The 12921-nt window shown below is 43.2% G+C and overlaps 1 protein-coding gene across 5 annotated transcripts in view; it reads left to right on the forward strand.

Moving 5' to 3' along the window:
• The window catches only part of MPP7 (membrane palmitoylated protein 7), a 745631-nt gene that overhangs the window by 203787 nt on the left and 528923 nt on the right, over positions 1–12921 (forward strand). For all 5 annotated transcript variants that reach the window (XM_029588635.1, XM_029588634.1, XM_029588638.1 and 2 more), the window contains one exon: positions 9595–9713. In XM_029588635.1, coding sequence (XP_029444495.1) covers positions 9595–9713 — 119 coding nt within the window. The remainder of the gene's footprint in view (positions 1–9594; positions 9714–12921) is intronic.

The following is a 12921-nucleotide window of genomic DNA, read 5'->3' on the forward strand; positions in this document are numbered from 1 at the left end:
ACGCTGTTATAGATTCCCACACAGAAATAATTGTAAAACTATATGAATAAATGTTTTAAAACAGCCAATGAAGAGAACAACATCTAAAAATTAACTCTTAAAAATTATTTTAAAAATCTCCAAATTCCAATAAAATCTTTCAAAACATCAGACACATCTGATAATACCCAACAATTAAAATGGCAGTCAATCAAGAAAAATGAACTTAAAAGCCACCTTTACTTACCCTCTCCAGCAGTTCTACTCCTTTCCCTTGGAGTCCACACCAGAAGCAGCATTAGTTGCTGAAGCTGTCCTTACGGTCGCCTTCCTTAGGGACCACAACCAGTCTCTTCTCTCTCTCACTCTGTTTCTCACACACACACACACGTCACATACACCAGTCACACACTCACACCCTCAGGACCAGTTTCTATCTCTCACACACCAATCATCTCCCTGACCAGTCTCTCTTACACACACAGACCAGTCATCTCCTTGATCAGTTTTTCTCACATATTCACTTCACCTCTCCGACCAGTCTCTCTCACTCAATCACACAATCACTCAATCACACACACACTCAATCACACAATGCTCTTTATCTTAATTACATTACAGGCTTTCAATCACACACATCTCTCTCTATTTCACTTACACACAGGCTTTCAATTACACACATGCTGTCTCTATTTCAATTACACACAAGCTCTCAAGCATACACACACATGTTCTCTCTATCTCACACACAGGCTCAGTCACACACTGCCTCCTCTCTCTCTCTCTCTCACAGCCACAGCCAGCCAGAATCATGCTCCACCTCTCCCTTGCACACACACACAGAAGCACCCTTCCTGTCTCACATTCATACCACACACACACACATATACAAGCACCCTCCCTGCCACACACACACACAAACACACACAAGCATCCTACCTGTCTCACATACACACCACACACACACACAAGCATCCTCCCTGTCTCACATACACACCACACACACACACACGCACGCGCCCTCCCTGTCTCACATACACACACACACACCCTCCCTGTCTCACATAGACACCACACACACACACATAAGCACCCTCCCTGTCTCACATACGCACCACACATACACAAACACACGCACACCCTCCCTGTCTCACATACACACCACACACACAAAAGCACCCTCCCTGTCTCACATACACACAACACACACAAAAGAATCCCTCCCTGTCTCACATACATACACACAAGCACCCTCCTTGTCTCACATACACACACACAGAGGCACCCTCTCTGTCTCACATACACACCACACATGCACACCCTCCCTGTCTCACATACACACCACACATGCACACCCTCCCTGTCTCACATACACACCACACACACACACACCCTCCCTGTCTCACATACACACACACAAGCACCCTCCTTGTCTCGCAAACACACACAAAGGCACCCTCCCTGTCTCACATACACACCACATATACACACACACGCACCCTCCTTGTCTCACATACACACACACACACACACACACACACAAGCACCCTCCTTGTCTCACATACACACACAGGCCCCCTCCCTGTCTCACATACACAGCACACACACATACACAAGCACACTCCCTGTCTCACATACACATACCCATTGTCCTCCAGCCGAACAGCTTTTTTTGGCCCCACTGGCCTGGTCTCAGCGGCAGCAGCCAGCGGCTCTGATGTTTGGTCCCACCAGCCTAGTCTAGGGCGGAAGCAACCACAGCTCCAATCTTCGGGTCTTCGACCCCGCTGGCCTAGTCTCTAGCGGTGTGTGGCAATACACCATTTGAGAATCACTGCCTTAGAAGATTACATGAATCATTGCACAGTAAACACCATAAACTAACATTGCACATCTAAACATGCCTGGTATGGCTAATGTGATATATATCATCTTATTCCAGTTGTCCAAACTCCCAGACCAGCCTGCCGGACAGAAGTGGCCAGTGTGAATAATCTGTGACCTTCCAGACAGACCTGACCACTTAAAGCCTGTGACCAGTCTTTCAGGTCATCTTCTTGCCACTTGCCAGACAAATCTGGCTGCTCAAGATGTTTGACACATGCTGCCTTGCCAGCCAGAATTGTCAGCATGCTCCTTGCTTGACTGCATTAGGTCTTATGTTGAATACTCAGCAGTCTCTTGCCACTCCTGCACTTGCCATTGGAGATGAGCTTGCTGAGGGGAGAGCCCTGATGCTGCTTGGGCTCTAATTAGTCCTATTTCTTAGCCACTCTGGGATGAGTCTGTCATCTTCCGCCTCTCCCTACTTGCAGTTTTGACTCCTAAATTAAACTAACTTTACCAACTGGGAGGGTGGGAGATGAGGTCACAGTCCTCTGGAGAAGAGACTGAAGGCTGCAGTCCTCCCTTTTATTCCCTACCCTAGCTGCCCCGTTTCCCTGCCCCCTTCCCCACCCTGAATAAAGATCTATAGGCCAGGGCTTCCCAAACTTAAGAACATAAGACATTTCCATGCTGGGTCAGACCAAGGGTCCATCAAGCCCAGCATCCTGTTTCCAACAGAGGCCAAACCAGGCCACAAGAACCTGGCAATTACTCAAACACCAAGAAGATCCCATACTACTGATGCAATTAATAGCAGTGGCTATTCCCTAAGTAAACTTGATTAATAGCCGTTAATGGACTTCTCCTCCAAGAACTTATCCAAACCTTTTTTGAACCCAGCTACACTAACTGCACTAACCACATCCTCTGGCAACAAATTCCAGAGCTTTATTGTGCGTTGAGTGAAAAAGAATTTTCTCTGATTAGTCTTAAATGTGTTACTTGCTAACTTCATGGAATGCCCCCTAGTCCTTCTATTATTCAAAAGTGTAAATAACGGATTCACATCTACTTGTTTAAGACCTCTCATGATCTTAAAGACCTCTGTCATATCCCCCCTCAGCCGCTTCTTCTCCAAGCTGAACAGCCCTAACCTCTTCAGTCTTTCCTCATAGGGGAGCTGTTCCATCCCCTTTATCATTTTGGTTGCCCTTCTCTGTACCTTCTCCATCGCAACTATATCTTTTTTGAGATGCGGCGACCAGAATTGTACACAGTATTCAAGGTGCGGTTTCACCATGGAGCGATACAGAGGCATTATGACATTTTCCGTTCTATTAACCATTCCCTTCCTAATAATTCCTAACATTCTATTTGCTTTTAGGACTGCTGCAGCACACTGAGCCGACGATTTTAAAGTATTATCCACTATGATGCCTAGATCTTTTTCCTGGGTGGTAGTTCCTAATAAGGAACCTAACATCGTGTAACTACAGCAAGGGTTATTTTTCCCTATATGCAACACCTTGCACTTGTCCACATTAAATTTCATCTGCAATTTGGATGCCCAATCTTCTAGTCCTGCAAGGTCCTCCTGTAATGTATCACAATCCGCTTGTGATTTAATACTCTGAATCATTTTTTATCATCCACAAATTTGATAACCTCACTCGTTGTATTCCTTTTCAGATCGTTTATATATATATATATATAGAAACGCACCAGTCCAAGTACAGATCCCTGAGCCACTCCACTGTTTACCCTTTTCCACTGAGAAAATTGACCATTTAATCCTACTCTCTGTTTCCTGTCTTTTAACCAGTTTGTAATCCACAAAAGGACATCGCCTCCTATCCCATGACTTTATAGTTTTCTTAGAAGCCTCTCATGAGGGACTTTGTCAAACGCCTTCTGAAAATCCAAATACACTACATCTACTTGCTCACCTTTATCAACATGTTTATTAACCTCTTCTAAAAAATGAAGCAGATTTGTTAGGCAAGACTTCCCTTGAGTAAATCCATGTTGACTGTGTTCCATTAAACCATGTCTTTCTATATGCTCTACGATTTTGATCTTGAGAATACTTTCCACTATTTTTCCCAGCACTGAAGTCAGGCTCACTGGTCTATAGTATGCGGATTGCCCCTGGTGCCTTTTTTAAATATTGGGGTTACATTGGCCACCCTCCAGTGTTCAGGTACAATGAATGATTTTAATGATAGGTTACAAATTTTTACTAATAGGTCTGAAATTTCATTTTTGAGTTCCTTCAGTTCCCTAGGATGCATACCATCCGGTCCATGTAAATTGCCACTCTTTAGTTTGTCAATCTGGCCTACATCATCTTCCAGGTTCACAGTGATTTCGTTCAGTTCTTCTGATTCATCACCCCTGAAACCCATCTCCGGAACTGGTATCTCCCCAATATCCTCATTAGTAAACACGGAAGCAAAGAATTCATTTAGTCTTTCTGCAATGGCCTTATCTTCCCTAAGAGCCCCTTTAACCCCTTGGTCATCTAATGGTCCAACCGACTTCCTCACAGGTTTCTTGCTTCGGATATATTAAAAAAAGTTTTTATTATGAGTTTTTGCCTCTATGGCCAACTTCATTTCAAATTCTCTCTTCGCCTGTGTTAAAAATGTTTTACACTTAACTTGGCAATGCTTATGTTTTATCCTATTTTCTTCATATGGATCCTTCTTCCAATTTTTGAAGGATTTTTTTTGGCTAAAATAGCCTCTTTCACCTCACCTTTTAACCATGATGGTAATCGTTTTGCTTTCCTTCCACCTTTCTTAATGTGTGGAATACATATGGACTGCGCCTCTAGGATTGTATTTTTAAACAATGTCCATGCCTGTTGAACACTTTTAACGTTTGCAGCTGCACCTTTCAGTTTTTTCCTAACTATTTTCCTCATTTTGTATAACCTGCGTACACACTATAACCTGCGTACACACTATAACCTGCGTACACACTAATTGTTCCTTTTTACCCCTGTATATAACCTGTGTACACATCAATTGTTCCTTGTACCCCTGTACATAACTTCTCCTTATGTATCCACCCACCATTCCCCCCCCTTATCCTTTGTCTTGTTTACCCCACCCCTCCCCCTCCTTATTTACTTATTTATTGTATATTACCTTTTAATTATTTACCATGTTACTTCGTTTATGTTACACAATGTTCCATGTAAAGGCTTCGCCTATATATCCTTGGTTGTAAGTTATCTGTAAACCGGCACGATGTGCAAACGGTTGCCGGTATATAAAACAAAATAAAATAAATAAATAAATAAATAAATTTTATCAAAGTTTCCCTTTTGAAAGTTTAGTGTTGAACTGCAGATTTACTTATTGTCCCCCTTCCAGTTATTAGTTTAAATTTGATCATGTTATGATCACTGTTGCCAAGTGGCCCCACCACCGTTACCACTCTCACCAAATCCTGCGTTCCACTAAGAATTAAATCTAAAATAGCTCCCTCTCTTGTTTGTTCCTGAACCAATTGCTCCATGAAGCAGTCATTTATTACATCCAGGAACTTTGTCTCTTGCAAGTCCTGATGTTACATTTACCCAGTCAACATTGTAATAATTGAAATCTCAATCAAAAAATGGGAACACACGAATCAATTATTAATCAGCCTTAATGAAGGTGTCAGCAAGCCTGTCATCATATTTCTATCGAAACCAATCGGTCTTCTCGATCATTCACCTTCAATACTACTTTATTCTATATATTTTTCTGAATGTTTTTCTTTTGTAGATTTTTCTTAAAAATATTTTTGCCACAGTCCAGAAGTTCTTTAAGTGCCTGACACGGCCGCGTTTCACACAAGCAGTGCTTCTTCAGGGGCATTTAAACCAGTGTTTTGACATATCATTCTCGTCTTGACTGGCGTCTCAACCGTCTTGCAATCGTTATCAAAGTTTCCCTTTTGAAAGTTTAGTGTTGAGCTGCAGATTTACTTATTGTCCCCCTTCCAGTTATTATTTTAAATTTGATCATGTTATGATCACTGTTGCTAAGTGGCCCCACCACCGTTACCTCTCTCACCAAATCCTGCGTTCCACTAAGAATTAAATCTAAAATAGCTCCCTCTCCTTTTTGAAAGTTAGTGCCAGCAGCTTGGTTCCACTCTGGTTAAGGTGGAGCCCATCCTTTCGGAAAAGTCTCCCCTTTTAGCTGATGTGACCCCATTTTAGCACTTGAAAATTCACATGACCACAGAGGATGACCAAAATATTGGTGCAGAGTCTGCAGATATGTTAAATAAAATATACACTTGCTTGGGTAACCTTGTTGACTCTACTGATTACTGTTGTGATAATTGAAATCTCCCATTATTATTGCACTGCCAAATTGGTTAGCTCCCCAGATTTCTCTTAGCATTTCATCATCTGCCTGACTATTTTGTCCAGGTGGACGGTAGTATACTCCTATCACTATACTCTTACCCAACTCACATGGGATTTCTACCCATATAGATTCTACTGAGCATTTAGTCTCTTGTATGATCTTTATCCTGTTGGACTCTATACCCTCCCGGACATAAAGTGCCACACCCCCACCAAGTTGATCCTCCCTATCATTTCGATATAATTTGTACCCTGATATAGCACTGTCCCATTGATTATCCTCCTTCCACCAAGTCTCTCTGATGCCAATTATGTCAATCTCATCATTTGCTGCTATACACACTAACTCTCCCATCTTACTTCTTAGACTTCTGGCATTGGCATACAGACATTTCAAAGTGTGTTTTTTGTTTGTATTAACAACCTGCTTTTCAGTTGTTAGGAATAATTCGGAAATCATTAGCTCAGGTGATTTTTTACATGTAGGCATATGGACTATGTTTGCTTTTAATGGATCCTCTCTGTTGGGATGCCCTAACTCTCCTGTTTCATTAGTATCCTTCAAGGATACACTTCTCCGAACCATGCACTGCTGAGTGACTGTCTGCTTCCCCCCTTGTTCTAGTTTAAAAGGTGCTCTATCTCCTTTTTGAAAATTAGTGCCAGCAGCTTGGTTCCATTCTGGTTAAGGTGGAGCCCATCCTTTCGGAAGTCTCCCCTTTTAGCTAATGTGATCCCATTTTAGCACTTGAAAATTCACATGACCACAGAGGATGACCAAAATATTGGTGCAGAGTCTGCAGATAAAAGGTACCTGCCGACTTTGCAGTTCTGCAGGCAGTTTGGAAATTGCCCTCTTAGAGGACACTCAAGGTGCCAACACATCTAAAAAAAAGAGACTGGGAGTAGTGTAAACCAAACACAAAACTGAGATACAGTATTTCCTGTGCCTGGGATGTGTAAGAAGAATGTTACTTAGGGAAGGGAAGCAATTGCCAACGTTTTCTTCAAGTACAGGTGTTTATGCTCCTTTAGGTCTAAGATGCATCTGCATCCCTCTTTTTTTCTTGGAGACCATAAAGTACCTGGAAAATAATAACCCATGTTCTTTGCTATGGGGAATAAGTTTGACCACATTGTTCTCTCTAAGAAGAGATTACAATCACGTTATATTCTGATGAGGTATAGGGAGAGAGCAATTTGTAGGGAATTCCAAAAGATGTATTCAGTATCCTTCCCTAACAAACCTTATAACCCAGCTGTCTGAAGTTCCAAGAGGCCAACAGCGTGTAATTAATGTTCAATTCCCCCCCCCCCCCCCCCCATTCAGGGAAGGTCACTGGGAACCGACTAGGAAGATTGACATGCTTCTCTGGGCCTGTTGAAAACTCCAACTCCAAATTTTTGATGTGCTGGCTGTGCTTCCTGTGCTAGCCTTGATTAAAACTTTGGGCTGGGAAAGGTCAGAAAAATGTCTGAGTGGTGCGAATGCTTTCCAGGGAAAACTTCTACAACATTCCTTTAGCATTGAAGGTGATTTGGAGACAGCATAGTGACTGCAAGGTGGTTTGATGATCCTAGATGACATCCGAGGCTGCCTCTGCCTTGTCTCTGAATAGATTTTTCTCCCTTACACTGCGCATCGGCGTAGGTGTCCTGAATGCGTTTTCTGAAGCGTGATGCCCAGTGCCAGGCACTTTTGCGAAAGTCCGTGATCTTAGCGGAAGCTTTCTCATTGGCTAAATGGACAAGCACACATTGCTGTGGGCATCTTGTTTTAGAATGAGGGGCGGAGGTTTATAAGTATGACATAAATAAAAGTCCTTTCCTCTTTCTTGAGGAATATACTAAGTGGAAGTTTGCATTTCTGTCCACAGTGATTCCAGGTTGTTAACCAGGTAGGTCAAATAGTCTGCGAGTTAACATTTTTTCAACCTTCTTATCACTACTACTAAGCCTTACTTGGCTATTCCCTGTAATACTTTTATGTCCTCTTCAAAAAGTATCTGGTTTACACAAGTAGCGGCATTGCTAAAAGGTTTCATGTGAGAGTGGATTTAAAATTTGAAACAAGAATTTTGAAGATCAGAAAACGTTTTGAATGTCAACCGCTAAAAACATTTGGACCACAGCAAAGAATGTAATTGGAGGGAGCTCTTGTTTTTCCCCAAAAAACATTATTACTAATTGACAACAAACAGAAGAAAAATATCTAAGTAGATCCCATTAGCACAATAATTAGTTTTAAAAGATACATTATATGCATGAAAGAACATGCTTCATTATAAAAAAAAAAAAAAGGTGTTTAGAATACTTTGTTGTAGTTGGATAATGCATATAATTTCAACAGGAATCCTTTAATTTAACATAGTAGCATGCTTTAATAGCTAAGTGTCTTGTAAAGCTGTCCTTGTGATGAACAGCAGCACTTATTCAGACTAAAAATAATAGCAGAGCCGCGTATAGTGGATCCCTGGAGAATGTTGGTGTTTTTGTAGACAGCAGACAAGCAAAAAAGGCATTTTGTCCTTTTTACCCCAAGTAATCCCACTGGAAAATTAAACATGTGCTATGAATTGATATCTACTCCTGCCAGGTTGCCTCCCCAAAGACGGCCCATGCGAGCTCTGCTGCTCCGTTTCTTGGACAGCAGTTGGATGGCTTGTGTGCAATGATGGATAGTTTATGCTGTAAGCTACTGTGGAACACTGTGCTACTGTCTGCTTTAGGGAGACGGCTAGCGAGGTGTGCCACAAATAACTGGTGGCAGCAGCCACATTCATTTAACCTTGTTACTGATTCGCAGATAAATATATTACATACCTTTAATTCAATGTTATAATCTCTTTAGGGATTTTTAAAGTTAATTCTGTAGCCATGTGCTGGTGTATTTATTTCTTTGCATGGCTTTGGGATTTCTGTGCATTTGAGATTATTCATCTTCATTGTGCAACGCATTAGAGACATTTTAGGGAAACCATGAATTTTTATGAGGGACAACCTTGTCTATTTTGTGCTCTTTTAAGGAAGTTTTTCCTATTCATGAGCCATTTCTCTCTTTGGCAAATGTCACGGGAAGTGGAATAACGATTAAGCTAAAGAATGTACAGAGGGTTTCTTTTGTTCTTTTTAAAGAAAATATTTCTGAAATTTTCTACATGGGCTTGTGTAAACATATATGGACATAGCATTTAAAGAACCATGAAAGCGTATAAAGTGCACTGGTCGTATCTGATTCTTATTCATTTATAAACCTTTTCATGCTGGTTCATTGAGCTATTTTGTGAGGCAGTCCAGATCCATGTGCAATTAAAATGACCTTCTGCAGGCAAGGAATTAAACAGAGCTATTTTGCAAAATGATCAAGTTTGCCCTCTGGTTATTATTATATTTTAAAAATGTATTTTCCCCCTTTTTAGGTCTGTACGAGCTGCTGGCTACTCTGCCAGCCCAGCTGCAGCCTCATGTGGACAGCCAGGAAGACTTGACCTTCCTCTGGGACATGTTTGGTGAAAAAAGCCTTCATTCATTGGTGAAGGTAAATCACATTTAAGTTACATTCTCCTTTAGAAAAGCATATGGAAAAATGTTCTTGGTGCCATTTAGTAAACCAGGAATGAAATAGTGCGTGGTGAAAACAAAACATCCTTGTTTTCGACGAGCCTTTTTTTTTTGTCCAAGGATGGGAGTTGTTTAAACGGAATTGTACTGAAAATACATAGATGATTTCATTTAATAGTGATGTTTTGGCACTGTGTACATTGATGCAGCAGACATATGTTGTTTCTTCTTGTTTAAAGCAAGCAAGAAAGAAAGTTTTTTAGTAGCCGGAAATCTTAGACTTCTTTATGGTCATCATTCAAGGCCTGTAGTTTAGCTTGAATAAATAAATGTTCAGAGCAAAAATTAAAGGGAATATATTTTCTGAGGTCAAGTATGGCAGCAGTTCAGTAGCCACATAATTTAAAATAATTTCCGCTAACAAAATCAACTGAAATTCAAGTAAGCAGTTTCTTCTGTTGGCTTGTGTCCATCAAAAATGATGTTTGCATATAAATATATGTAGCCAGAAATATGAATAAAATCTGTTTGGAGGAACACTTCAGTGAAATGTGTTGCCACAAAATGATGGTGTACTAAATCCAAAGGGGACCAATGTAATGAGCTGTGCTGACCCTGGTGTGGTTTTTAACCCATGTTTTAGCATGGATTTTCCCTTAATAAAATAACCTTGATACATAATGGGGTTTTTAGCAGCTAAAATACATGCACTAAAATCACAGGTTAAAACCTATGCTAGGATTTGGTTGTCTGCATGCAAAACCAGTGTAAATGGTGATATGAAGCATTCCACTGTTTTGTGTTGCATTCTTGTAGCATGAGAATTTAACACCTAGTTTTAAACAGTTGTAAAACTTCGCTCCAGGTGCAATTTAATGGTTTCTATTGGAACTGGGTCTTGGGCAGTATGTTTCACCCTGTGCTAGTCTGCATTAAAGTCTCTGCTTCCCCCATGATTATCCTACAGCAGTTTATAATGTGTGCCGCTGTTTTGCTGCCTCTTGTTCTTGTGCCAGCAACTACTGGCCCCAGCATTTCAACTGCTATGGCTAGCCCAAAATACCACAACTTTGCCACTTCTCCCAGAGATCTCTCTCAAAACTGAGGTTTCTTTGTGAAGTGGTGGGTGCGTAGTTTAGCCACTGGTTTCTGGTTACTGCTGCCAATGAGGTAGTTTTAACGTAATCATTTTCCAGGCACAAATTGCTACTTCATTTTCTTTTCTCCGTCTCATTTCTCCCGGGAGATATGGGTGCCATCTTTAGTTCTCTGTCAGGATGTGGAGGCAGATAGAAACAGCATCTGCAATTCACATTAATGTCATCTATGGACTTTTAATATAGGGAAAATTGTTACGCATTAATAGGTGAATTTTAAAAGCCCGGTGCGCGCCAAAACTGGGTGTGAGGAAGGTGGACCCTTGAGCCAAGACGAGGTTGTTGCCTCTACCAAGGAGAGGCCCTCGGTGGTCCTTCATTGTCGGGAGGTGGTTCGAGGGAGAGAGAGCCCAAAACAGGACCTTCACCTATACCAGCCCACGTTCCCCGCGGGTTGAGCCCTTGGGTTCCGGGGCCGGAAGGACTTAGGTGCGGGCATCTCGGACGGCAGGCAGAAGACAGGTCAGGCGTGCCAAGGGTCGAGACAGGCAGCAGGCTACAGGAGAATGGAGGCCAGGTCAAGGTCTGGGCAGGCAGCAGACAAGCAGAAACTGTGGACCAGGCTGAAGATTAGGACAGGCAGTGGACAAGCAGAAACTGTGAACCAGGCTGAAGATTAGGACAGGCAGTGGACAAGCAGAAACTGTGAACCAGGCTGAAGATCAGGACAGGCAGCGGACAAGCAGAAACTGTGGACCAGGCTGAAGATTAGGACAGGCAGTGGACAAGCAGAAACTGTGAACCAGGCTGAAGATCAGGACAGGCAGTGGACAAGCAGAAACTGTGAACCAGGCTGAAGATCAGGACAGGCAGCGGACAAGCAGAAACTGTGAACCAGGCTGAAGATCAGGACAGGCAGTGGACAAGCAGAAACTGTGAACCAGGCTGAAGATTAGGACAGGCAGTGGACAAGCAGAAACTGTGAACCAGGCTGAAGATCAGGACAGGCAGCGGACAAGCAGAAACTGTGGACCAGGCTGAAGATTAGGACAGGCAGTGGACAAGCAGAAACTGTGAACCAGGCTGAAGATCAGGACAGGCAGCGGACAAGCAGAAACTGTGAACCAGGCTGAAGATCAGGACAGGCAGCGGACAAGCAGAAACTGTGAACCAGGCTGAAGATCAGGACAGGCAGCAGACAAGCAGAAACTGTGAACCAGGCTGAAGATCAGGACAGGCAGCGGACAAGCAGAAACTGTGAACCAGGCTGAAGATCAGGACAGGCAGCAGACAAGCAGAAACTGTGAACCAGGCTGAAGATCAGGACAGGCAGTGGACAAGCAGAAACTGTGAACCAGGCTGAAGATCAGGACAGGCAGCGGACAAGCAGGAATGGTGGACCAGGCTGAAGATCAGGACAGGCAGCGGACAAGCAGGAACGGTGGACCAGCCTGAGGATCAGGGCAGGCAGTGGACAAGCAGGAATTGGTAAAACGAGCTACGTCAGAGCCAGTAGATCAATCCAAGGGAGCAGGAATGATGAGGAGCTGGAGCAGGACTAGGATAGAAGCAGGATCCGGAGCAGGAGTCAGAAGAAACATAGGAACACAGGGTCAGGATGCAGACAACATGCACTCACCAGGAGCTGCACCTGTTGCCGAGGCTAGGAGGAAGTGGCAAGGCAGGGTATTTTTCCCTGCCTTGCCTGACGTCATCATCCTGGGCCGCGGGAACTTTCCCGCCGTTGCCCCTTTAAATTGAGTCCATGTGCGCACCTAGGGAGTCTGGGGATGCAGCGGCATCGACGATGTTGGGGCACCCGCGAGAGGCCGCAATGGCGGCGAACCGCGCCGGAACGCGGCAGCAGCAGAGGGGTGTTGGAGCGGGCTTCCTGCCCGCGCAGGTGAGGGGACCCGGCCCCGACTCCCCGAAGGGGAGTATATCAGAAAATGGACGCATCTTTGGAAGCGAGCCGGGAAATGCGCGTACATGTGCACTTGCAAGGCCGTTTCAAAGTTACCATCTTAGTGTCAGCCACCTATAAGATGGCAATTTAGGAGGTGGTTCTACTGATGGGAGACTTCAGTC

This window comes from Rhinatrema bivittatum, chromosome 2 (genome assembly GCF_901001135.1).
Source record: "Rhinatrema bivittatum chromosome 2, aRhiBiv1.1, whole genome shotgun sequence".
NCBI lineage: Eukaryota > Metazoa > Chordata > Amphibia > Gymnophiona > Rhinatrematidae > Rhinatrema > Rhinatrema bivittatum.